This window comes from Lineus longissimus, chromosome 13, assembly GCF_910592395.1.
Source record: "Lineus longissimus chromosome 13, tnLinLong1.2, whole genome shotgun sequence".
Taxonomy (NCBI): Eukaryota; Metazoa; Nemertea; class Pilidiophora; order Heteronemertea; family Lineidae; genus Lineus; species Lineus longissimus.
In genome coordinates this window covers 1789684-1811776 of record NC_088320.1, presented here as the reverse complement: position 1 = coordinate 1811776, position 22093 = coordinate 1789684, and the positions used below count along the sequence as shown (strand labels likewise).

Below are 22093 nucleotides of genomic sequence, written 5' to 3'. Positions count from 1 at the left end.
TTGGTGAGAACATTCTATCTGTTGGGCAGTTTGAGGCCCAGGAGAAGACTATCCCAAGTGATATTGTATGTCCTGATGGAAGGTCTGGGACACATCTTGGTAGGAAATAGAGCGTAGCCAGAGTATGCAAAGCCAACTGGTTAGGTCTTTCTGCCGAGTCTCCGAGCCAACAGACTGTGGATGCCAGTTGCCTCTTTAACCACTGAAGTACATGCACAGCTGATAGAAATGTTCTATACTGTATTGAATGAAGCGAAGCAAGAGTGTATTGTACGAAAAAAACATTTTGTATTGATAGTCAACATTTTACAATGGAAATCTTTTGAGATCTTCAAATTGGCACAGGACCAGGTGTTGAGAGTTATATCTGATTGGTAGGGTGTCAGCCAAAAGCACGGAACAGAGATATTGACAATAAAGTATGTTGACTTAAAAGACCTCCAGTCCTTCACTGACCAAGTAGCCCTGTGTCCAGTCCTAATGTTCAGGGGCCATTGCGACTTCAATAGATGGCCTCAACAAATTTACTGCTGATGAGAATGAACCTCTGGCGTTTTGGAGTACAGCCGATCTTGTTGTAATCAAATCGTGCACAAAGTCCTACAATGAACTTTCAACCAAAAACCTCGTTCCGACTCTGAGGTCATAAACAGTCCAAGCTCACTGTCCACATTGAATCAAGCACATACTTCTGAAGAACACAGTAACATATCGTTAAGCTATGGACGCTAGGTAGTCCTTGACTTCTGAAGGAGATAACCGGCGGAATCCTTCAGCATCGGAAATACCAATTTCGATGTTGTCCTCTGTCATCTGGCCTTCAAAGCTTTCTCTCAAGGTTAAGATGGCTGTGTGGACAGCGTCCTCTAACTCCAGATCTTCACTGTATCTGTAGTGAAGAGAAAAGAAAAAGAGTAATTTTAAGCAACTGAAAAGACTGTTCATGCCAAGTTGTACATTTCAGGCAAGACGGCCGACAGTCACATCATCCACCAACTTGACCAGCGAGACTGGATGGACCACTGGCTGAAAATGAACAATCTATCACCACAGCAATCTGATACAGCCAGAGCAACAAAAGCAGGACTGACATGTTTGAGAGGCATCATCACAGAGCTACTCACATAAACACTTTTCAAGATGTCCAATATTTGTACCTTCTATCTTTGCCCCTTCTACCTACCTCTTCTCCAAGAAAGTTTTTCCATTTACAAAGTTCTTGCCCATAGCAGTGGCTTTCCAGGCAAAGTATGCTCCTGAGGGATCGCATTGGTAGAGATACGGTCGCTTCTCATCTTCGTCCCAACCTGCCATCAGTAGCGAGACACCAAATGGACGCACACCTCTGGAAAAATGATCATACTAGTATTAAAAATAGAAGAGAACATCACACCAGAATGAGGTGAAAAGGCGAAGGGGACTGTCTATGTGAATCACAGCCACAGGTTGAATTCTGATTAATCAGATCTTTCACCACGGTGGTGGGAACAGGATCAAAAAGGTGTCCAAATTGTGCACAGACCAAGTTTCTATGCAGAAATGATCCCAGCTAGTTGATTTGAAACTTACCCAGATTGTGTATACTCCTGCATGACTGTGGCTACTCTCTGTACCAGTTGTGACGTTGGGATTTCCTCTTGATAAGTGAGATAGTAGTTCTGAGCCAACTTTCTGGCCTGCTTTATTAGAACTCTGAAAAAGACAAGATACTTCATCAAAAGATTTCTAAGCAGAACACATTGGACTGAGGCATTGGATGGCAAGGCATTTTATTGCTTGTGCGAAATTCACTTATACGATTGTCAGAAGAAGAGCTACATGCCTTGGCTCGATTCTCTCAGATGACTTGCCCCCATACATTTCGTTTCTTTCTCTTTTCCAATATTATCTATTGCTTACCTGTAATCTGGTCCCATGCCGCTATAAACCATTCCAATATTTTTGGTGATCATCTCAACTTTGTGGACGCTGTGTTCATCATAAAGAACAGACTTGTGCTTTTTCTCCGTAGCCAAGACGCAACCATTTGTAGCCTTTATCCCCACTGAGGGTGCGCCAGCCGCAACAGCAGCCAGGGCATATTCAATCTGGACTAGCTTCCCTGAAGGGCTGGAAGAAAACATCAAGACATAGAAACACAACATTTTTAAGAGATACCAGTACCTGTAGATCATGTACTGTGCACTGGCTGTACTGTACTCTGTAGTGTAATGCAAGTAGCCTACTACTTCATGAACCCGGTCTCTGCAGCGCTGTGCATTTGTGACTTGCAAATTTTGACAAAACGATTTCCTTTTTCATGTAGTTTTACAGGATTTTCATGAGTTGAAATCAGTTTAATGGAACTAGCAATATCTGTTTATGATTACCAGTCTTCAGTTTCAAAATCTTGCGAATACGTATATCAAAATACCTGAATGTTGTAAGGGAAAAACCGTATCCTCTCTCCCCCATTTTCTTGTTTTTTTTCTGTATGCCGGTCGGAACGAAAATGAGGCTCAGGTAGTCGTCAGAAAGATTACCTGTGATTGGCTGTTGCAGTTGACAAAGATTGTGTCATGAGCGAATTTCTAAATGATTAGATCATGTCATCAATATATTGATAAATGGCATGGTTCTTAGATAATTAAGTATCACAATGAGATCAAGTTTCATCAAATATTTGACCGTATATTGCGACAAAATCAGTTTTAGGTATTTTCTCAAGTTTTACAAACCTCCAATCAAATTCATCCTTTCTGATGTCGATGGCATTCCAAGATGGCAGCCTCCATGCTCTCAAAAGTTCATGCCACTTTGCTTCGTTTTGAAGCGAGTATTTTGGCTTCCCTCGGGAAAAATTTTCCTCATGGTGAGCATATGTTGATGTATCATATTAGTAAGCATCAGAAAAATGCATTTAGGTTGGAGACTGTTGCTTAGATTTTGCTGTTTTTCCCCTTTCAATCTCTAGTCAAGACTGGTGCTGCCATCTACAGACTTTGTGATTGACCAGTTCAATACAGTTGGCTGGACCTGTAAAATGCTGTTGATAGCCTTATAGTAGCCCCTTGTGTGATCCATAGGATAGATCCTTTTTCCCACCAGACCAGGATAGTCCGGTCCGTCGGCGTCCTCATCGCTCAGATATGACAGTATGAGTATGACAATCATATGTATGGGTATGACAATCATATGTACGAGTATGACTTTGTCTTGTCTCGGTATACTATTACAATGTCAATGAAAGTCTGACTTCATGATGTTGTTTTTTCCATTTTCAGGGTTGACACCAGCTCTTGCCTTTGATGTAGCTGACCACCAACCCCAAGAAAACAGCAGTAACCAGACCTCCCTGTTGGACTCTATCCTTGGGAATGGAATCCTATGGGCTTCAGTGCCAAAGCATCGTAGGACTGCAGAAAGGAGAGCCACAAGAAGGATGGCAATGGCAGGTCACAGGGAAAGATATCTGCCAAAGAAAGACATTGTGGCTTGCCTTGAGTGTGGACACTGGCACCAGACACATACAATATGTGGTGAGGGTTCATTGAAATGCCAAAAACCTAGATGAAGGTTGTTTGACAGATAATAGTTTTGATGAACATGTGTTGTCAAGTGGTCGACTTCACTACCAGTTCATTGTTAGGGTAAACATAGATAGGATAGTCCAGATTTCACTCCCCATGAAGATATCTATCGTGTTTGGTACAAAGTAAATTAAATAAGGCGATTTGCAGGGACTGGGTTGAGTTGAATTGTTTGGGACAAGACTAGATCGATGTTCTGCCTAAGATTGTTGTTTTTAACAGATGTTCCTTTTTCTACAGGTCACTGCTATGAAAAAGTGAAGGAGGAAACGAAAGCCATGCAAGAGGCAATGGGATATGACAAGTTACACTATGACGTGCCTCACAGCGAGGTGCACGTCCTATACGAGGGCGAGGAGGAAGAGAAACAAAAGCACCAAGGAAAACACTTTATTGAAATGAAAAGGAAACGACCGGAGTGGTTTCCAAAAGAACTTATGACACCAGCAAAGAAATAGCTGGGTCTTCCTTGATGGAAGGACTGATTTTGACTTTTGAAGTTGTGATAGTTTTCAAGTGCCCTTTTTGCTGGAGATGAAGCTGGTCCAATGCACAAGCTTGTTTGCCTCGGTGACCCGGGGGCTGATCTGGCTGGAGTCTCGACTGCCGGTTGTTTGAGAGGTGGTCACCATTGGCAAGAAATCAAAACAGAAAGACTAGAAATACATGTATGAACATTACTTTTTTCCCCGTTTTATTATATTACTCATGATTACATCATATGATACAGCTCATCAACGGAGATGATACCATCACCAACGAGGATGACACTTAGGAGAAAATAGCATTATCTGTACAAAGTTACATGTACAATTATTTACAATTACACGTCATGCAATTTGTTTTACCCGGTGCAACTGGGTAAGAAAAAACAAACACCTGTCCTGCCAGAATGATCAAAATGAAGGTCACTCGGTCACCCTACAGTTCTAGTACGAAATTGAAAAGACCAGTCTTATTTCCCAGCATCAAAAACTTGATGAACTGCAACCCAAGCAAGTACAGACAGGACTAAGTGCTACTGCTTTGAAACATTTTTTTGTGAAGTGGACTATAACTGAAACTGATTGGTTTTAAAACCATTCAAATAGCAAAATCAACTGATAACCTTCAGTGTCCAGGGTTGCACTAATTTCTATGATAAATAAGGAAAGCACACTTTTTATCTGGATTTAGAAGCTTTCTACAAGTCCTTTTATTCACAAAGACAAAAAGATTTCCAGTTGCTACTGTCGACCAAAAAATCAATAACATTGAATCATGTTTAAGTGACAGCATTTTAGCACAGGTTTCTAATACGGTTCAGCTGGTTGTCTTTAACTCTATCGAAGGGGTGAAGTAATATTTTGAGAGTCCTCATCGCGGTCTGCAGCGTTATTCCGAATCTCTTGCAAGGTCTGTGCAAACTTGGTCCACTCATCAACCTTGGGGGAGGCGATATGCTGGAACGGACAAGTCTGAGATTAGACTCACTGATTTCAAATTGTGCATTCTTCTTCTCTTGCATTTACTCTCTGGGAGTGATGCCTATCACTATGCTATGTGGCCCTGTCTTTGACCAGGGAGGCAAGCTATTGTCTACTTAGATGGCATGTTTTAAAATCCCCAAAGTCAGGGAGCTACCTCGTCTTATCTGAAATCTTATATGACCATAGAAACACCCACATGGACTGTTGGCTTACCTCATTTAGATCATAAATATGGATCTTTCCCATGTCATCTCCAACAGCGATCTGGTGTCCACTCTGGTGCCAGCGACATCTGTTCAGTGCAGTGTTACCCTCAACGTAAGTACTAGTGGTTGGAACCTGCAAGAAAAGACAACACACTGAAACTTGTATTTCAACATATCAGGAACATGATTAACTTTGTTTATATGATGTTCCCAAAAGCTGATATTTTGCTAATCACATGTGTTCTGCACTTGTTCCCTACTATTTCGAGAGGCCAAAAAGGCACATTCTAAACTGCCAATGATTTGTTGACAGCTGAAATGACTGAACAAGCACCCACCTCTGTCTCGTTATTGAGATTCCATATATCCAATCGGCCCATGCCATCCACACTTGCAAACACCGCCGGGTGAATAGGTGACCAGCACACATCGTAAACGTAATCACTGTTGTCTTCAAATGAATATAAGGCTTTCTGATCCTGTGAAGGAATAGGTACATGTTAAAGAAATAGCATCTTTCACCTGAAATATCAGTTATTTCTCACTCTTGCCACACAAGGATGGTCCACAGAGCCAACATGTTGTCCTATATACATGAGCCTTCAGGCCGATGGGCCTCGACCAAGTACAAAACAGGGGGCGATTGCCGAGCAATTGTTGAAATGAAACATCCTCATTCTTACCTTCATGCTCCATAGTTTCACTGTCCAATCAAACGACGACGTCAAGAAATGCTGTGAGAAATCAATCTGTCCCTGTACGTTATGGCAGTCAATCCCGGTCACTGGGCCCTGGTGACCTTCAAACATATCACTGATGCCTGCTTTGCTGCAAATGGAAAATTCTACTGATTAAAACTTGTTCACAAATTCATTCTCCTCTAGTGACACTGACTAAGGGTACCCCATTATAGAAGGAGAAGCACGTTACAGCAGACTTGATAATCACCCCCCCTCCCCCCTCAGGCCCCTACAATCACTCACCTTCCGTGCCTACAGGCAGTATAAACAGCACCTTCCTCACTCCCGACCACAAAGTTATTGACGTCACCACTCAAGAATGAGAAGCAAGTTGCAGCCACAGACTTGGTTTGTTTGTGTTGTAGCTCGATACTGTCCTGTAATAACAGAGAGGAAAGACTTAAAATAGTTGTGTGGAATCATTTTTGTTTGCAGTTCATCACCTTGAATAATGTACAAGACAGACAGTGCCAAGGATTGTGTGTAACTCGTTGCATGCGAGACCTTTCAAAATCTTTTCGTACCTGAGGTTGAGACAGCATGTCCAGACTCCATGAGCACATTTTCCCATCAGTGGAGACGCTGATCAGGTTGTGGGCATTCTGGGTACCAACCACATTTACACAGTATACAGGATGCTGAAAAAAGAAATGACTTTAAATATTCCTGACTGTTTATATCAACATTGATAACTTTCCATCCATCGTGACAGAAATCCATGAAGACAAAAAGAACCGACTTGTCAGAGGACAAACTCATCAAAACCACAAAACAGGGACACTATGATAAAACAAAACTTTACCGATATACACCCCGTGCAGTTGTCACCTTACCGTATGAGCTGCTGCAGAGAGTGGCGTCCTCTGTACGGGCGTACGCTTATTACTCCTGTTATCCCACAGTACTATCTGACCAGAGTAAGTTCCGCCGACCACCAGGTTTGGATGGAACTTGGCAAAGCATGTTGACATCACTGCCGACTGGAAAAAAGGGGTTTGGATAGAAAGTTAAAGGGAAAGAACTAATCTCTGAACTAGCACTTCATAACACATGTTAGGTGGTCTTGATTCTGCATTTGCCCTGCCAGGAGGAATCTTTCCCTAAGGAACATGAGAACATCAATACTTGCAAGCTCTTTCGCCAGCTAGACTGACTGACAGAGGAACACGTCTCACCTGACAATGGAAGATATATTCCGGAGTGGTCTTCTTGAACTTGATGTTCCAGATGAGGGCGACACCGTCCGGCTCATGGGGAGATTCCTCATTGTTATTATACGACGCAACGAGGAGCTCGGGATGCTGAGTCGACCAATCCATGCAGGTCACAGTGCGGTGTTTTGACCATCTTTCATCGAAGAACTGGCGGCCGAGTTTCAGCTTTTCACCAGCCTGAAGATCACTGAAATAAAGGTATTGGAAACCTTGAACATTGTAAGGATAGGATTCTGTAATACAATGAAGGTTATGGACCAGCCCTTCAGTGCTGAAGCTGTAAGAGCCATGTCCAGCCTGTCAGGTGTCGGTGTTATTGCGAGGAAATATTGAGAACTTACGATTCCAAGTCTTCGCCGTCCCCACCAGCATAGTCAACCAGGAAGTCAATGTCCTCGGCTAAAGCTCGCTCAATCACATTGGTCGACCGCGTGACGAACGACTGAAACTCCTCTGTCATCATGATACTACGCTTCTCTTCCTCGCTAAGTTCACGGACTGGAAACAAAAAAGATTGCGATCTTGTTGACAATATTCTAGGAGAAGTTTTGAAGGGAATCTATCTGGACACCACTAGTCCCATTAGAAAGTTCTCATTAAGTTTTCCAATGAACAGTCATGTCTGAGAGTTTGTTACTTTTTAGGTTGGTTTGTCAATGGAAGCCATAGGAATAATTGGCTGAGCATACACCAAACTATGAACAGTCAATTTCTTAAAACCTTCGTCTTTTCTCCTTTCTCTTACCTTCAATTTTCTCTTCCTTCTTCTCCTCTTTTTCTTCCGCCTGCGCCGGCTTGATGGCTTCAACGTGCGGCATTCCGCGCAGGTGTGCCGGCGGCGTCACGCTCACATCGAGGCTGTCGACGTCGTCATCTGTGTGGAGTCCAGTATCGTAGGTCAGAACTGTACAAGGGGTGAAAATCACCCAATTAGACCGCCAAAGGTGGGAAGGGGTGGGGGAGTCACAATCAGGATTTGATATTTTTACACAACTTATTTGTTCAACTTTTTTCACAAGCTGGAGAAATAACATGTTAACCAATTTCTTAGGAAGCTGAACGATCTCACTTCTGAGCATATTCTAGCCTATTGTCTCTATAAATATGTTGAACAGTTTCTGCTAGAATCATTGATATTTTAGGATAGTTGAGCAGAACCAACATCTATTGGAGCAAGGAAGACAAGGGCATGAAGAAAGCGATCTGACAGGCATGCAATATCAAATACATCGAGACAACAGTTTCGTAGCAAGCATAAGTTATCAGTTCGATTATCATGTTAAACTTATAAAAGGCACCAAACAAATTTCCAATTCTAATGAGTCATGTAATGTTGGGGGATAGCTTGGACTAGTTATGAAACAGGACGAACTTCACTACAAAACTGTGGTCCAAAGGAGACGTATGAATCAAAATATCGTTGATAATGCAGCTGTATGGAAAGCAAGAATACGAATATGGTGAAAACAAAGGGTCTGCATGTACATGTACGACACAACTGTCTACTCTTGTTTGAACAAGTTCCATGCTTTCAAAACCAACCATGAATGGAAATTCTGAGTATTTTGTAATCTTAAACAACCAAGTACAATGTATTGACCAAAGGCTGAGGGTAACTCTTTCTTGAAGTCAATCAACTCGTTCATAACAACAACACACTCAGATTCAGAAGCCAACACAGAACTGAAATAATCACTTCACTAAAGATACCAGGATGAAAGCAACTCTGGACAAAATGGTAATCAGATTTAGGTAAACTGAAAATCCAAACATTTGCTCCAGGAACCTAACAACGACATTGACGACATCAACACAGCACTAAAATCATCACATCCAAAGTTTCAATTTTACATCAATGTCACAACTTTACGATAAAAACAACCAAAACTGAGAAATAATCGTCACAGACTCCACAACACATGCTTGAATGTGAAAAGATATTACCAGTACCATAGAGGTTGCCTTAAAAAAATAAGACAAAATAACATCTTTCAATATTTTACTCTCAACTGCTACAATATGATTGGATCATCTGTGTAGCAATCTACAACTAAGCGATTATTGTCTCTACGACCTGTGACGTCACCATGACAAGATGACTACTGTGATTGGAAGGCAACTGCTTATTGGTTTAATTGCAAGCAACCATCACAAGGTCATGGCGAAGTCACAGGTCGTACGACAGAAATGGCTGATTTGCAAGGCACTTTCGGTCATCATCATGAAATTGGAATTAAACATCATAACATTATCATCGGCAAGCTGCTTAATGCTTTTCCATGATCAATCAAAGCGGTACAAAGTCCTGTGGCTTCCAGCAGCTTCCAAACACATCACTTAGCCTTCAAAGTCTTTTAGAAAGAACAAAGTAACTCAGACTGGATCTTAGTCGGGACTCTGTACAACCGTTCTTCCACACCTGAAAAGCCTCCAATGTTAGTAGTACTGATCCACACAATTGAAAAAATAATTCAAACACACCCACTATTAGTTTGAGATGAAGAAGAGGACAGCTGATATGTTACTTAAAATTGATTTACAAGTAATATGGTATGTCACAAACAGAGCAGCTCATTCCACACGTTCCATGACGTCAGACAGGGCAGCCACCCTGGTCAAATCTCTGTGGCAAACAAATGGCTTTGGTGGATCTGGAGCCGGCTTGAAAAAGGACATACTTGTACTCTACTAGGCAACTTCAGGAGTACCAAGGTACCCTCTGGTACACTTCTGGCTGAACTCATGAACTTTCATTTAAAATACAATAGGCACTTTTTGTGTCAATGTCCGTAAATGAACGGCAAAGAGGGTTAAGACGACACAGCACAATAATCTCAACGGAAGACATCTATCATTGCATGAAATAAGGAAAACAACACAGTGATAAAAACAACCATGCTGCGGACAACATCAACTAGAGGCAGAGGTTCTGGTGAATGTAAGAATCCTACAATACATCCTATACTAGTTAGAGCGATGACTGTTCAAAGTGTTCTTGTCTGAAAATGCATTCACTTTTGATCCCAAACCCTTCACCACAAAAGAGGACTCTTTGGGCCAATGAAAATAACTGGACTAAGTTATGAAAGGAACTGGACTAAGTAATTCCATCCTCATGAGTCGTTTCAATCAATCTCAGTACCAGGCAACCTGGCACCTAGTTGGCAGACGACACGACTTTCCATTGGTGAAGTGAAGCAGACGATGATGCACACCGACAGAGAAAACCAAGGAACATTTCTAGGACATCAGAACCTCTGCGCAGGTAGAACGAAACAATCGGAAAATAAAATGAACAAAATTTATCACTATCATGAAATCAAATAAGGTGCCATCGCGTGAAAAGCCCAGAGACGACGAAAACGGGCAGAAAAGTGGTGTCGGCGGCCTACCTTCGGTCAAAAATTCGTCATCCCATTCCAGATGTTCGTGATAAAATCTCGGGGAACCGGTGGTGCCGTGTCTTGGCGACCCATAAAGTGAACCCGCTAGCGTAAGCAAGACAAAAATAGAAAAACGTTCACCACCTTGTTTGATGAGATGCGCTTATGGTACTGACCCCCTAGTGGTCACAGAGAGTACTAGTCTACATTACTATTTTACGTAGAATTCTTTCACAACACAATCGTTTGACCTCAAAATATCAGTCTCAAATGAACCTTAGGGGCCAGGAGACACCATGAACTTCTTTACTTAACAAATAAGAGAAACTTTCCTATTTTGTTTGAGGAAACATCCTACTTTGATTGTACTGTTACAAGAGGTGACCCACCATCTTGACGAAGTCCTATCAACTTGCAATGACAGCCAGTTTTGCCATTTGCCACTGCTCCAGTTTAATGCATATGTTAGATTTAGGTCTATCGTCAAAACATTTCCAAGTTACAAACCTGTGAAACTGTGCGATGGCTTAATTCTCGTGTCTAGTTTGATAGACATGTTGAAATAAAATTGAAAATAAGCACACTGTACAACAAGGTTACAGACAAATGTAAGAAGAATGAAAGCATAGCGATTTCTGGGGTTTTTTTAAGGGTTTTCGATCTAAGCTGTACTATTGCTTCCTGTTTGTTGTGTATTACATCAAAAACTCATTACAGAGACTGTTTAAGGTTTATTTTCACCCATAAGATCAACAGTTATGAGTAGGACTTGTGTCCCATTCCATGTTGAGATGAGTGGAGATGCATCTAATTTTGATGAAGAAAATTTTCTTCATTTTATGATTAGGATGTTCAGAAACAAGGACAATTTATGCTCTATTCATATTTGGAAGCATTCTTCACAGTAACCACTGGCAATAATTCATTAGAGAAACTAGAGCGGTCTATCAAAATGTTAGTTCTCAGCTATGAATATGCAGAATGAAAGAGGAGGCAGTAAATGGTTAGTTCAGAGAGAGATGGATAACTACAAATCAGTAACTAAGAACCTAAAACAGTGGTATCAAATTTGCTTAGAGTTGACAAAATAGTCCTAAAACAAGGGCATTACAAACTAAAGGTTGGAGATATAATAGAAAGATAAAGTACACTTATTTTTCAAACATTCAGAAGGAAAGGACAAGTATTATTTGATGATTTTCATTCTCGCGAATCTAGGTTATTCGCCAAATTGCACTGATAAATAAAGTGTTTTACAGTATCAACAAGACAATACAGTCCATTTATTTCAACAGCTGTTCCAACAGAAAACAAATTTTCTGATTAATCATTCTTCCATTTGTCCAGCTATGTCGAGGCATATTGCACCAGAATCAAAATAAATATTTTCGTGAACAAAACCAGAATCAATACACCAACATGTATTGTGTATCGGAAGAGACCAGTGGAGTCCAGGGCAAGCAGTGGTCAATACACAATACTACTACAGAGCAGCAAGTACAGAAAATACACTGCATGCCCTGATGAATTTGACCAGCCAACAGCCAGCTTGGGAGTATCACCTGGACGTGTTGTATGCACTAAACTTGAGAACCAACAAAGGAAGGAGTGCGAATCTGACGGTGCGTCAGTCAACCGAAAACACGCAGCAAAAATCAAAGAAACATCTCTTTGCCGAGATCTACAGACATGAACACGATACGTACAGCATGAAACACTGGTGAGAGAGTCGTGCCAAGAGTGTAAATCGTCTAGAAAATAAGATTTAACTTATTAATGAACTGAGCCGGGGTGACTAAATTCACGCCAGCAGTGTGCACAACGAATAGCATCAAAACAACAGACACTTCTACACAGTTATGTGAGTTATGCTATGTTTAACAGTCAAATACTGCTTCTAAGTCTGACTTCAAATACTGTCCAAAGACACTTGAAGGAATTGGCAATGCTTCATAAAAATACTGCAGTTATCTGCACAAGATACAATGTACTTTGACAAGATATGTCCTACCCAATGTTTAAAGTGATAGTGATAATTTCACCCTAAAGCTGCAAGCACAGATTATAAAGACTATGGCCGTCATTTTCAACAAGCAACAACAAAAATGACAAAAGCATTCAAAATAGACAAACTTTCTAAGAAGCATTGCTGGACAGATTGACCAGAAAACGAAATTAGTGAAAGAAAATTATCATATGGTAGAATCAGGTTCCAGAACCTTGAGGTTGAATAACAGAATCTCAGAGCTGTTTGAGTTAACGACCTTCCCTGAATTTTTAGGTGTAAAACATTTTGACAAGGAGATCCAAAGACCGTCACTTGAGGTTCTAATACCCATTACTTTCGGCAATACCTCAGAAGTGACCAGAACACCAAGTCATTTACAAGATTGTCGAGAGTAAGTAGGCCTACATCAAGTGCCTTCATGACCCACAAATTGAGGACCGATACATTCTCCTAGACGCCATGCTAAATCAACAAAGAAATTCTTAATTGTTAATTTGCACCTATCAAAAAAAAGACCATGTGAATTTGCACCAATCAAATTGCAGGAAAGTTGTGGCTGTGGCACTAACAGTCATGTGATGTGTACACCATAACAATGTCCACTTACCGTAATAGTCCCAGGAGCGTGCTTTAAGTCAAATAAAGATAAACACGCCCAGAAATAAGCAAAGAGGGAAATGGGAAACATCAACCACCTTACTACGCTTTAGGCTCAAGTCCAAACTCAGGAAGGGTCCATTAAACGTAAATAGATCCAAGAATAGATATTTGCCAACCACTATGCTATTTTTGGTCAAAAAACGCCAAGAACTTTGCAAAAAAACCATCCATAATGTTAGGAAAGCTGAATATGAAAGCAGCCACAGCCAGACATGAACAAATTCAGTTTTTAAAAGATTTTTGGAAAAAAACATACACCTCAAAGATGTGACGATGATTCTGCACTCACACAACCACATATCTCCAAATATCATCCTCTCAAAGCAACTTACGCCACAAAGCAAAATGACATTTGAAACATTTCAAAATCATATAAAAAATTGAACCAGGAAATCAACCGAGAAACACTGGTACCGTACAACACCAATGCCACCTACTGGCAGCCATGGTAAATACTTCTTACCATCTTTGTCATGTGTTTCTGTTGGTGTTTGTGTCTCCTTGCTGTACGAGACCATCTCCTTGGGAGGAATGTTTGTCTGTGTCGCTTTGAAAATTCCTAACTTTGCCTTCATCTTGGGACTGAAAAATAATTAAAGATCTTATTCTGTTATGGATGTGTCATGGCTGCACCTTAAAATACACCGCGGTACATGTAATGTCACCCAAGGACTTAGCCTGCATCGGGAATCTCTTTTCTGCTGGATTGGGATATTTCTACCCTTGCATACATCTTGCACATGCTTGCGGGTTTATAAAATATCTGTGTAAGTTCAGCTTTCAGGCTCTTAATAGGCATTGGCTTCAGACACCTGCTTCATGTCATCAGTGCTTCTGTCAGAATTTGGCAACACTGCTCTTACACAGGAAATTTTCTTATTTTATTCCCGATTCACTTACCTCGGCTGCGGAACGGGCATATCTCCCGAGTCCTGACTGCCTTGACTCGGAGTACTGGACTTGCTTTTAGCCGGTGAACCAGGGGCTGCTCTGGCGCCACCTTCAGCTACAAAAACAAAACAGGTTTAGAAGTGTCACCAGTAGGTCTCTCTTTTGTCATATTTCAAGCCAAATTTGTCACAATATAATAACTTACTCAATGAACCGGTAACGATACTTGAGAGAACTTTGTGAAAAAATATGACTAAGAAAGAAAGAGGAAACAAGAATTTATTGTATTCCTTCTTAGATCAACAAATCCAATGAAACTGATCAGAATCCTTTAGAAGGGAAGGAGCCCAGCAGAAAACATCAACTTTAAAATGAGGGAATACCTGTTGGAGGAAGACCGAATTCACTGAAGATCTGATCCATTTCTGACCTTGGGTCGGCCGCTGAGGCTGCAGCAGGGGCACGCAGAGCTGCCTCATCGACCTACAAAGATAAGTCAAGAAACACAGTACAGAAACATCACTTATTACTTAATTTACACTACAGTCCATATGTCCAAGCAACACATCATTGACATGCGGTCAGATGTCAAACTAGTCAGTGTAGGCCTACTCAAGGATTAGAGACTCTGGCCGAAACTACTCAACAAGTCTCACCGCTGTCCTCAGTCTGTGAAGACCGAAACGAGACGAAGTTGTGGAGACTGTGACAGATGGCAGCCACAAGTGACAAGAACAAGGGAGGGTGTGGCATTTTGACACATCGTCTTCTATCAATCATCGTCATAAAAAATTGGTCTCTCTCACCACCCCAACACCTCACCTTTCAAACATGATCATCCCCTGTCCGGGGGGATAACACAATGCTATGTCAGTGTGAAAAATCAATATAGTCTACTCCAGCAAATAAATTATGATGATGAAAACAAACCATTCGTTTCTTTTCCTCAGCATCTTTTTTCTTCTTTTCTCGAAGCTCCTGCAGCTGTTTCTTCTTACGCTCAAGCTCTTTTTTTCTGTCAGACATGATCTCTGTTCTTTACTTGACCAAGCAGATCAAAAGTTTATGAAGAATTTAGTCTGGAAATGGGCAAAAACATGAATTTGATGAGGCAAAGCTGAGACAACTGAGCAAAATTTTGCCGGAAGTGATTTCATGGATTTTGTGAATCTAAAATGCAGACTCAATATTTTAAGCAAACGGAAATCCGTAAGTAAATGTTTGGCCTATATGAATTTAAACTCAAATACCATTAAACTGTTTGCAGAAGATTACAATAATATAATAAAAGTATAATAATTTAGTAATTTTTGATGCGATTTGTTGTGTTTTTGGCAAATGTTGCCATGATGGGCCTGCTGTTTTAGATACTCCAGGGTTACAATTTAGTTCCACCCCTTCTGGGACGAATTCGAAACCGGAAGCAAGTTTTGCTGTATCCGGTCGTTTCGCTCCCTGACCTTTTCGCCCCCAGTCCCCAGTCGTTTCTTCTTCCAACCCGGAGGCAAGTTTTGCAAGTTTTGCAAATTTTTGAACCAAAAAGTGGTCAAATACCACATTTTCAAAATAATTCAACACTTCCCAAATTGAACATATTGATGTTCAAAGCTAGGTGAGAGAATGAACTCTGCTTCTATCTTTCCATCAAATCCAAGCCAGGACCAGGTTATAGGCCTACTTCGAGAAAATTAGAAACGCCCCCCTCCGGCCTCCCCCCTCACCAATGTCACTGTAGTGCTTACACAGTGTGAGAAGGGAGTCGAAACCGTCTTGACAATAGATCTTCACTGTTAAAGACGCCAGACACTGGCTTGAGAGGCATTGTCTGGCGACGGGCGTCATTGACCGTAAAGATCTAATGTAAAGATGGTTTGATGGTACGACCCTAGGTCACTAGGTGGTACCAGTGTATAATATCTGGAAAATGGCCTATTATTGCCCTATATTTTGCTCATCAAGTGGAGTTTTCCATAAATCCCAGATCATAAATTTGTTTTTTTCATTAAAAAAATAGATGCAAAGAATAATGTCGGGTGCAGTTAAGATTGCGAAGTCATTTTCCTGCACGACTACACTGAGAGATGGAGTTGAGATGCCACTGTTTGGCCTTGGCACTTATTGGACTGAAAAGGGTGATGACAGTGCAGTGGAAAGGACTGTCACTGATGCTATAAAGTTGGGCTATCGTCTGATTGATACAGCACAATTTTATGAGTAAGTATGCCTCTACCATGTGGAAACTGAGAAAAATTCTCTTTGGTTGCACACCTCGGATCAATAAAAAAACATTTTAAAAAAACCGACCAGCAGTTTGTGCTCCAGAGACCCAAATGTTTTGAACAAAACTTTTATGATGTGAATGGACTTAAGTGAGAAAGTCCAGCCTTCTTACCAGTATCTTTCATGTCTTTGTCACTTACAGTCAGTAACTAAGTAGATGCAAAGTTTGTTGTGAGGTAAATGTAGTCAATTTTTTTCTTTCTTTCTTTTGCAAGAAACGAGGAAGATGTTGGGCGTGGTGTGAGAAAGAGTGGCTTGCCACGTGACAAGATATTCGTTGTGTCAAAATTGTCTTGGCTTTGTCATGGTGTGGAGAACACCAAGAAAGCCATTGAGGAAAGTTTACAAAAGTAGGTAGTCCCATTTTATCTCTCTGTTGTTTTTCTTGTCATTTCTCTTTCAAGACTGTGTTGGGCAAAACGTTGCGGTAGGAGATTACTTTTGTGTAAAAAATGAGGTGTCACCATGAACCAGTACCACTGAACAATATCTCTTAAAAATTTTGATTAGTCTATCCCTTAAAGTGAGTTAATCATGCATATTTTTGCGGCATAATCTCTACATCGGAGACCTTCAGCAATGAGCTGAGTAGACGTGGGTGCAAGTTGGAAAAGTTTTCACCAGTTTTTGATGGAAAGAAATGGTGATTCCTGCTACAGCCTGTACGTACTGGTGTTATTCTTTCAGGTTGGACATTGAGTACATAGACCTCTTTCTTATCCATACACCAAAAGGTGGGAAAATACTGGAGACATATGATGAGATATTGAAGTTTAAAGCTAAGGGACTCATCAGGTATTTATAGTTGATACCCGCTAGTTGTATAATTCAATACCAATTTGACAAAAGTGAGGCTTTAGCTGTAAACATGAGTATTTCTGCACTTCTAGGCCAAATTTTCTGAACAGCCAATAAACCTTTAGCTCATTCTTTTGTTGTTACTATTATTGGTTTGCCCTCCAGGTCTGTCGGCGTTTCGAATTTTAATATCCAACACCTAGAGGGATTGAAGAATGCCGGGCGGCCAGCTCCGTCAGTTGACCAGTTTGAGCTTCACCCATGGCAACAAAGGAAAGAATTAGTCGAGTACTGCAAGAAAAATGATATTGCTGTTATGGGATACTCACCGTTGGGAAAGGGAAAGAAGTTAGACGATGCGGAGATGACAAAAATTGCTTCCAAGTAAGTAAAATTATTCTTGTGATGTCATGTAATGATGATCTACTGTAAGGGATTAATGGCAATGTCTGTTGTTGCTGAATAAGATTTAAATAACTTTTAACTTTTGAGCTTGAAGTGACATGCTTAACTACTTAATGCCGTAAGACGTATATATACGCAAACTCTATCTGAACCGCTCTGTCGTAAGACGTATATATACGTCAGCCATCCACGGGATTGTTCACTGTAAAATCCTGTACTAAACCCCTATTCAAATAATCGTGGGGAATCCCCAGCGTAAACTGAAACTGAGGAGGCTTCGTTTTTCACAAAAACACCAGCCAGCTGGCAGCACTTGATCGATGGCCACTGCAGACGAAAAATTACATTTTTCTGAATTTAATTCTGGCAGAGCGGTAAGGTAAGAACAATTTTATTCTGGCATTAAGTTGTTAAAGTTGAACACATGTTCATCCATCCTTGCTTTTCAGTGGACTCTCCCTCTTTAAAATACTTTTATTCTTTTGCACAGGTACAAGAAATCCAATGCCCAGTTCCTGATCCGCTGGGGTGTCCAAAATGGTTTCATCACCATCCCCAAGTCGTCAAAATCAGAACGGGTCAAGCAAAATGCTGAGGTGTTTGACTTCACCATATCTGATGAGGACATGGCAACTTTGGTATGTATCATTTCATTCTGTAGAGATGTCTTGCTTTCTCAGTTTTGCTTGCCACTACGTTAGGTAACTTCTTCTTCTTCTGCATTTGGAACTTTTGAGAGGGTCAGTCACTAAGGCCTAACCTTCGTGGTGACAAAACATGGCAGTCAGCTTGGAGCCAGCCTGAATGTATACTGCAAACCCTGCAGAATTCATGCAGCCATCTCATGATTCTTGTTTCAGAGTGTGATAAAACAGTGGAGTTGCATGTCGAGCGGAATGACACCTGATGATTTTGGCAAGATTTCCTGGGAAGACTTGGCTTAAATATGGTCAGCTATTTTGGAAAATATTTCGGGATGAAATCAGCTAGAAATTGATAAACAATAGAACCTCTCTGTGAAGGACGCCCCTTTAGACTGAGAATGGCTGTCCTTTAAGGAGAGGTGTCCTGATTAGTAAGGTCATATTGAATTTGAAATAACCAATTTGGGACCAAAATTAGTCTTCTCCATAGGTGAAATTGATAATGAGTCTTCCCTCAATACCATGTCTTGGAGTAGACCTGCTTTCTTGTTTTGAATGCCCAGTTCAGTTCTTAGTTAGCTTTGGTATTTGTATCTGTGGATCTTCGGGACCTCATGGTCAAATTGCACATTAAAACCTTCATCCAAAAGGCTGCAGTATGTTAAAAAGCTTTTATTTGCTTGCTTATTAATTGACCTCTTGCTTGCGATGCTTCCTTAGGAGAGGGACTCGGAACTTAGAAATAGGACATGCTCGGAACCATAGAACTTTTAGTTTAGGATGTTAATTCTTTTGGGTGATTCTGGGTTATAAGCTGTTTGGTGGCAATGACCTGTTTGAGAATTATTTGAGTTGGAATCAAGAAATATGGTGAATTTTATTCAAGCTAGATCGTGTCTTACATGTTTTGATCAGTGTATTCTCTCATTTATATTTTCCAGGCTGTTTTCAAGTCCTGGACTTGTATGAATGACAAGTGGATTTCTGCTCTGGTGGAACCTTGGGAGGAAGTGGCATGATTATAATATGGTGACTTTGTGAGAAATTATGAGAAATTCTTTCCTCATAGGCCAGATAAAAGAAGTGTTGATCTTTGATTTCTCCTATTCTGGTCTGAAAGGCTGCAGTGGTGAAAAGTGACATCATGAATTGTTTGTAGCGCGCTTTATTTTTGCTCAAAAAATGTATAATTTGGTTTGTTTAATAGAACCAATAATTTATTGTAAATATCATAAAATGTGCTTGTCGAATGTTTTTGACAATAAACAAAATGATTTTTGAAATGTTTTATTTTAGTTGTACATTAGTTAGTTATTATTTGTCAGTCGAGACAATCTGGATCTTATTGGCAATGGCAGAAATTATCAGTAGCAATGAAAGTTGATATCAATTCTGGATAGTCTCTTTCTTGTATCGGAGCAATGACTGTCACTGGGGGTGAGAATTGGTCGAAATCCAGTATATCAGTATGGTCTTCATTTCTTTGTCTTCATTCATATCACGCCGGTAGTGACAATGTCCACAGGCCACTTGTGGCAGTGTCTCTTTTGTGAATACACAGGTCAGTTGTGACATTGTCTTTATTGTCATCAGGTCAGTTGTGACAATGTCTTCATACATATCAGATTGGTTGTGACAATGTCTTTATTGATATAAGGTCGGTTGTGACAGTGTCTTCATTCATATCAGTTCTGTTGTGACAGTGCCAGGCTGTCTCCGTTGATAACTACATCTGTGTCAGTATGGACTTCATTTCTTTGTCTTCATTCATATCAAGTCAGTTGTGACAATGTCCACAGGCCATGCTGGCACTGTCTCCATAGTGAATACACAGGTCAGTTGTGACATTGTCTTTATTGTCATCAGGTCAGTTGTGACAATGTCTTCATGCATATCAAATCGGTTGTGACAATGTCTTTATTGATATAAGGTAGGTTGTGACAGTGTCTTCATTCATATCAGTTCTGTCTCCGATGATAACAACATCTGTGTCAGTATGGACTTCATTTCTTTGTCTTCATTCATATCACGCCGGTAGTGACAATGTCCACAGGCCACTTGTGGCAGTGTCTCCATAGTGAATATACAGGTCAGTCTTTATTGTCATCAGGTTAGTTGTGGCAGTGTCTTCATGCATATCTGATCGGTTGTGACAATGTTTTTATTGATATAAGGTCGGTTGTGACAGTGTCTTCATACATATCAGCTTGGTTGTGACAGTGTCTTCATTCATATCAGTTCTGTTGTGACAGTGCCAGGCTGTCTCAGTTGATAACATCATCTGTGTCAGTATGGACTCCATTGGGTCAGTTGTGACAATGTCTCCATTTGTTTCTGGTCAGTGTGGCAGTGTGTTTCCATTGGCCTTGAGTCATTTGGAACGGTGTCTCCCTAATGTCCATACTTGTTGGTTAGTCTAAGGTCCACGCATATGTAGTGCGTGGATAGGTCATAGTCGGGTTGTGATAGTGTCTTCATTGACAGTGCCAATGTAATGTCTTTATTAAGTAACAGGCAGTCGAAAGCCTAGAATGATGATGGTGAAGATGATGATTAAGATATTCAGTGTAGTTTTTCCAATGGTCAAGACACTAAGCTAAGGAATGGTCCGTATCAGGTTTCTATAACGCTGCTATCCGTGCCATGCAACTAACGGGACAACGGAAGCAACCACTTGACTTTTAATAGGGGTGACCCAATTTCTTCACGAAAGATTTCCTGCGTTCAAACCCTATCAAAACAGGTCAATTGATGGGATTATCCAATCTTATTGACTCTATAAGCATCTGCTATGTCTTAGCGCAGCTTCTGAGCGATTTTAAACCTCCTTTCGGAAACCCAAAACTTTTTCCGCCCAGGATGCCCACCTAGTACCCACATGGAGTGGATGAACCCGTCCTAATCTTCACAGAGCAATTCGGTCCATCGGCAAGCATGGCCGTGCGATGGGAACACCTCCCGTTATTTTTTGCCGTTTTTGTCACAATTTGCGGCGAAACTCACCATAAAATCAGACAGAAACGCGAGACAGTTGCGGAACAGTAAGTATATCCTAATCTTTATTTTTTCTTCTGAATCTGTGGTTCGTTTTGAAAGATTTCTCACATTTTTATGAGCCGGGTTGTCTCGGCTTGTTGCGTAAATTTCGCGTATCCGCCCCCTTCCCATCTTTTGTGAGGCGTTAAAATCTCCCGTATCATCGTTTTCATGGTTCTAAAAATTGATTTCTTTGTATTCGTGAATCATCAGCCTTATCATCTACCAGATCATAGAAAACTGTTGGTACTTATGTACTTTTACAGCGACAAACTTGGTTCAGTTGTGGGACCGGTGGGGATATGCGCGTAACAAGTATAATTAACAGTATAAGGCTTACTGGACTTTGCGCAATTACGAACCAACGCTATAGGGAGGGATCATTATTTCTAATCCCCTCGGTACGTGTTTCTGGGGTGGGACAAGTTCCGATGAAATTTTTTCCATTCCATTTTTCATAGGCCTACACATGAGGCCTACATGAACTCTGATACCAAGTGTGTTCACTGTTGATAATCATTTACATCAAACACAATTTGTTACTGCATCCACACTCAGTATAGTAAGACATAAGACAAAAGGCCATCTGTTCATAATGAATTGTTGATTTAAGCAATCATTCAGCTGAAGGGATAATCTGCTGATGTGGATAAGCCTTGTTGCTAAGGGGATTATATCCCCTCCTGCTTGCATGGTGGGAATTATACCTCATTGATTACATGACTTCTTCTTGAAATGATCTATGGTAGAATACGTTGGACACATCTCTATTAAGGACAACCTCTCTATT

At 40.8% G+C, this 22093-nt stretch overlaps 4 protein-coding genes across 13 annotated transcripts; 2 read left to right on the top strand and 2 right to left on the bottom strand.

Moving 5' to 3' along the window:
- Window positions 1-268: 268 nt before the first annotated feature.
- Window positions 269-2479, bottom strand: LOC135497641 (proteasome subunit alpha type-2). The gene is made up of 5 exons (XM_064787470.1): window positions 2414-2479; window positions 1900-2109; window positions 1570-1692; window positions 1184-1345; window positions 269-889 (listed from the first exon to the last, which is right to left on the bottom strand). The coding sequence occupies exons 1-5, from the start codon at window positions 2452-2454 to the stop codon at window positions 715-717; spliced, it is 711 nt and encodes a 236-aa protein (XP_064643540.1). The 5' UTR covers window positions 2455-2479; the 3' UTR covers window positions 269-714.
- A 288-nt stretch (window positions 2480-2767) lies between these two features.
- LOC135497647 (large ribosomal subunit protein bL32m-like) lies at window positions 2768-4249 on the top strand. Its single transcript, XM_064787477.1, has 3 exons — window positions 2768-2851; window positions 3264-3518; window positions 3810-4249. Exons 1-3 carry the CDS (start codon window positions 2773-2775, stop codon window positions 4025-4027), a joined length of 552 nt encoding a protein of 183 aa, XP_064643547.1. The 5' UTR covers window positions 2768-2772; the 3' UTR covers window positions 4028-4249.
- LOC135497625 (cytoplasmic dynein 1 intermediate chain 2-like) lies at window positions 4241-15299 on the bottom strand. 9 transcript variants are annotated; one of them, XM_064787434.1, is made up of 18 exons: window positions 15071-15299; window positions 14524-14623; window positions 14150-14255; window positions 13713-13831; window positions 13197-13217; window positions 12288-12332; window positions 10591-10686; window positions 9149-9160; window positions 7944-8102; window positions 7540-7696; window positions 7160-7385; window positions 6818-6964; window positions 6509-6622; window positions 6228-6361; window positions 5928-6072; window positions 5583-5723; window positions 5252-5377; window positions 4241-5011 (listed from the first exon to the last, which is right to left on the bottom strand). In XM_064787434.1, the coding sequence occupies exons 1-18, from the start codon at window positions 15164-15166 to the stop codon at window positions 4892-4894; spliced, it is 2064 nt and encodes a 687-aa protein (XP_064643504.1). In that variant the 5' UTR covers window positions 15167-15299; the 3' UTR covers window positions 4241-4891. The 9 variants fall into 9 exon arrangements, with proteins under 9 accessions (XP_064643504.1, XP_064643505.1, XP_064643507.1 ...); XM_064787435.1 differs by lacking the exon at window positions 9149-9160; XM_064787437.1 differs by lacking the exon at window positions 12288-12332.
- A 313-nt stretch (window positions 15300-15612) lies between these two features.
- LOC135497640 (glyoxal reductase-like) lies at window positions 15613-19557 on the top strand. Of its 2 annotated transcripts, XM_064787468.1 has the most exons (8): window positions 15613-15752; window positions 16155-16354; window positions 16636-16770; window positions 17108-17215; window positions 17384-17602; window positions 18114-18261; window positions 18484-18572; window positions 19209-19557. In XM_064787468.1, exons 2-7 carry the CDS (start codon window positions 16155-16157, stop codon window positions 18565-18567), a joined length of 894 nt encoding a protein of 297 aa, XP_064643538.1. In that variant the 5' UTR covers window positions 15613-15752; the 3' UTR covers window positions 18568-18572; window positions 19209-19557. The 2 variants fall into 2 exon arrangements, with proteins under 2 accessions (XP_064643538.1, XP_064643539.1); XM_064787469.1 differs by lacking the exon at window positions 18484-18572.
- The last annotated feature ends 2536 nt before the right edge of the window (window positions 19558-22093 follow it).

What these genes read in the sequence shown, in the direction of transcription:
- LOC135497641 (XM_064787470.1), bottom strand. Translation starts at nt 2,454, where the DNA reads ATGGGGGAGAGAGGATACGGTTTTTCCCTTACAACATTCAG. An exon ending in TTTTCCCTTACAACATTCAG is followed by an intron (nt 2,110 to 2,413) that starts GTATTTTGATAT and finishes GTTTTCTTCCAG; the next exon opens with CCCTTCAGGGAAGCTAGTCC. An exon ending in CAGGAGTATACACAATCTGG is followed by an intron (nt 1,346 to 1,569) that starts GTAAGTTTCAAA and finishes TCATTTTTCCAG; the next exon opens with AGGTGTGCGTCCATTTGGTG.
- LOC135497647 (XM_064787477.1), top strand. Translation starts at nt 2,773, where the DNA reads ATGCTCTCAAAAGTTCATGCCACTTTGCTTCGTTTTGAAGCGAGTATT. An exon ending in CGGGAAAAATTTTCCTCATG is followed by an intron (nt 2,852 to 3,263) that starts GTGAGCATATGT and finishes TTCCATTTTCAG; the next exon opens with GGTTGACACCAGCTCTTGCC. An exon ending in CCAGACACATACAATATGTG is followed by an intron (nt 3,519 to 3,809) that starts GTGAGGGTTCAT and finishes CTTTTTCTACAG; the next exon opens with GTCACTGCTATGAAAAAGTG.
- LOC135497625 (XM_064787434.1), bottom strand. Translation starts at nt 15,166, where the DNA reads ATGTCTGACAGAAAAAAAGAGCTTGAGCGTAAGAAGAAACAGCTGCAG. An exon ending in CTGAGGAAAAGAAACGAATG is followed by an intron (nt 14,624 to 15,070) that starts GTTTGTTTTCAT and finishes TTATCTTTGTAG; the next exon opens with GTCGATGAGGCAGCTCTGCG. An exon ending in ACATGCTGTCTCAACCTCAG is followed by an intron (nt 6,362 to 6,508) that starts GTACGAAAAGAT and finishes CTGTTATTACAG; the next exon opens with GACAGTATCGAGCTACAACA.
- LOC135497640 (XM_064787468.1), top strand. Translation starts at nt 16,155, where the DNA reads ATGCAAAGAATAATGTCGGGTGCAGTTAAGATTGCGAAGTCATTTTCC. An exon ending in AAAGCTAAGGGACTCATCAG is followed by an intron (nt 17,216 to 17,383) that starts GTATTTATAGTT and finishes TTTGCCCTCCAG; the next exon opens with GTCTGTCGGCGTTTCGAATT. An exon ending in ATGACAAAAATTGCTTCCAA is followed by an intron (nt 17,603 to 18,113) that starts GTAAGTAAAATT and finishes TCTTTTGCACAG; the next exon opens with GTACAAGAAATCCAATGCCC.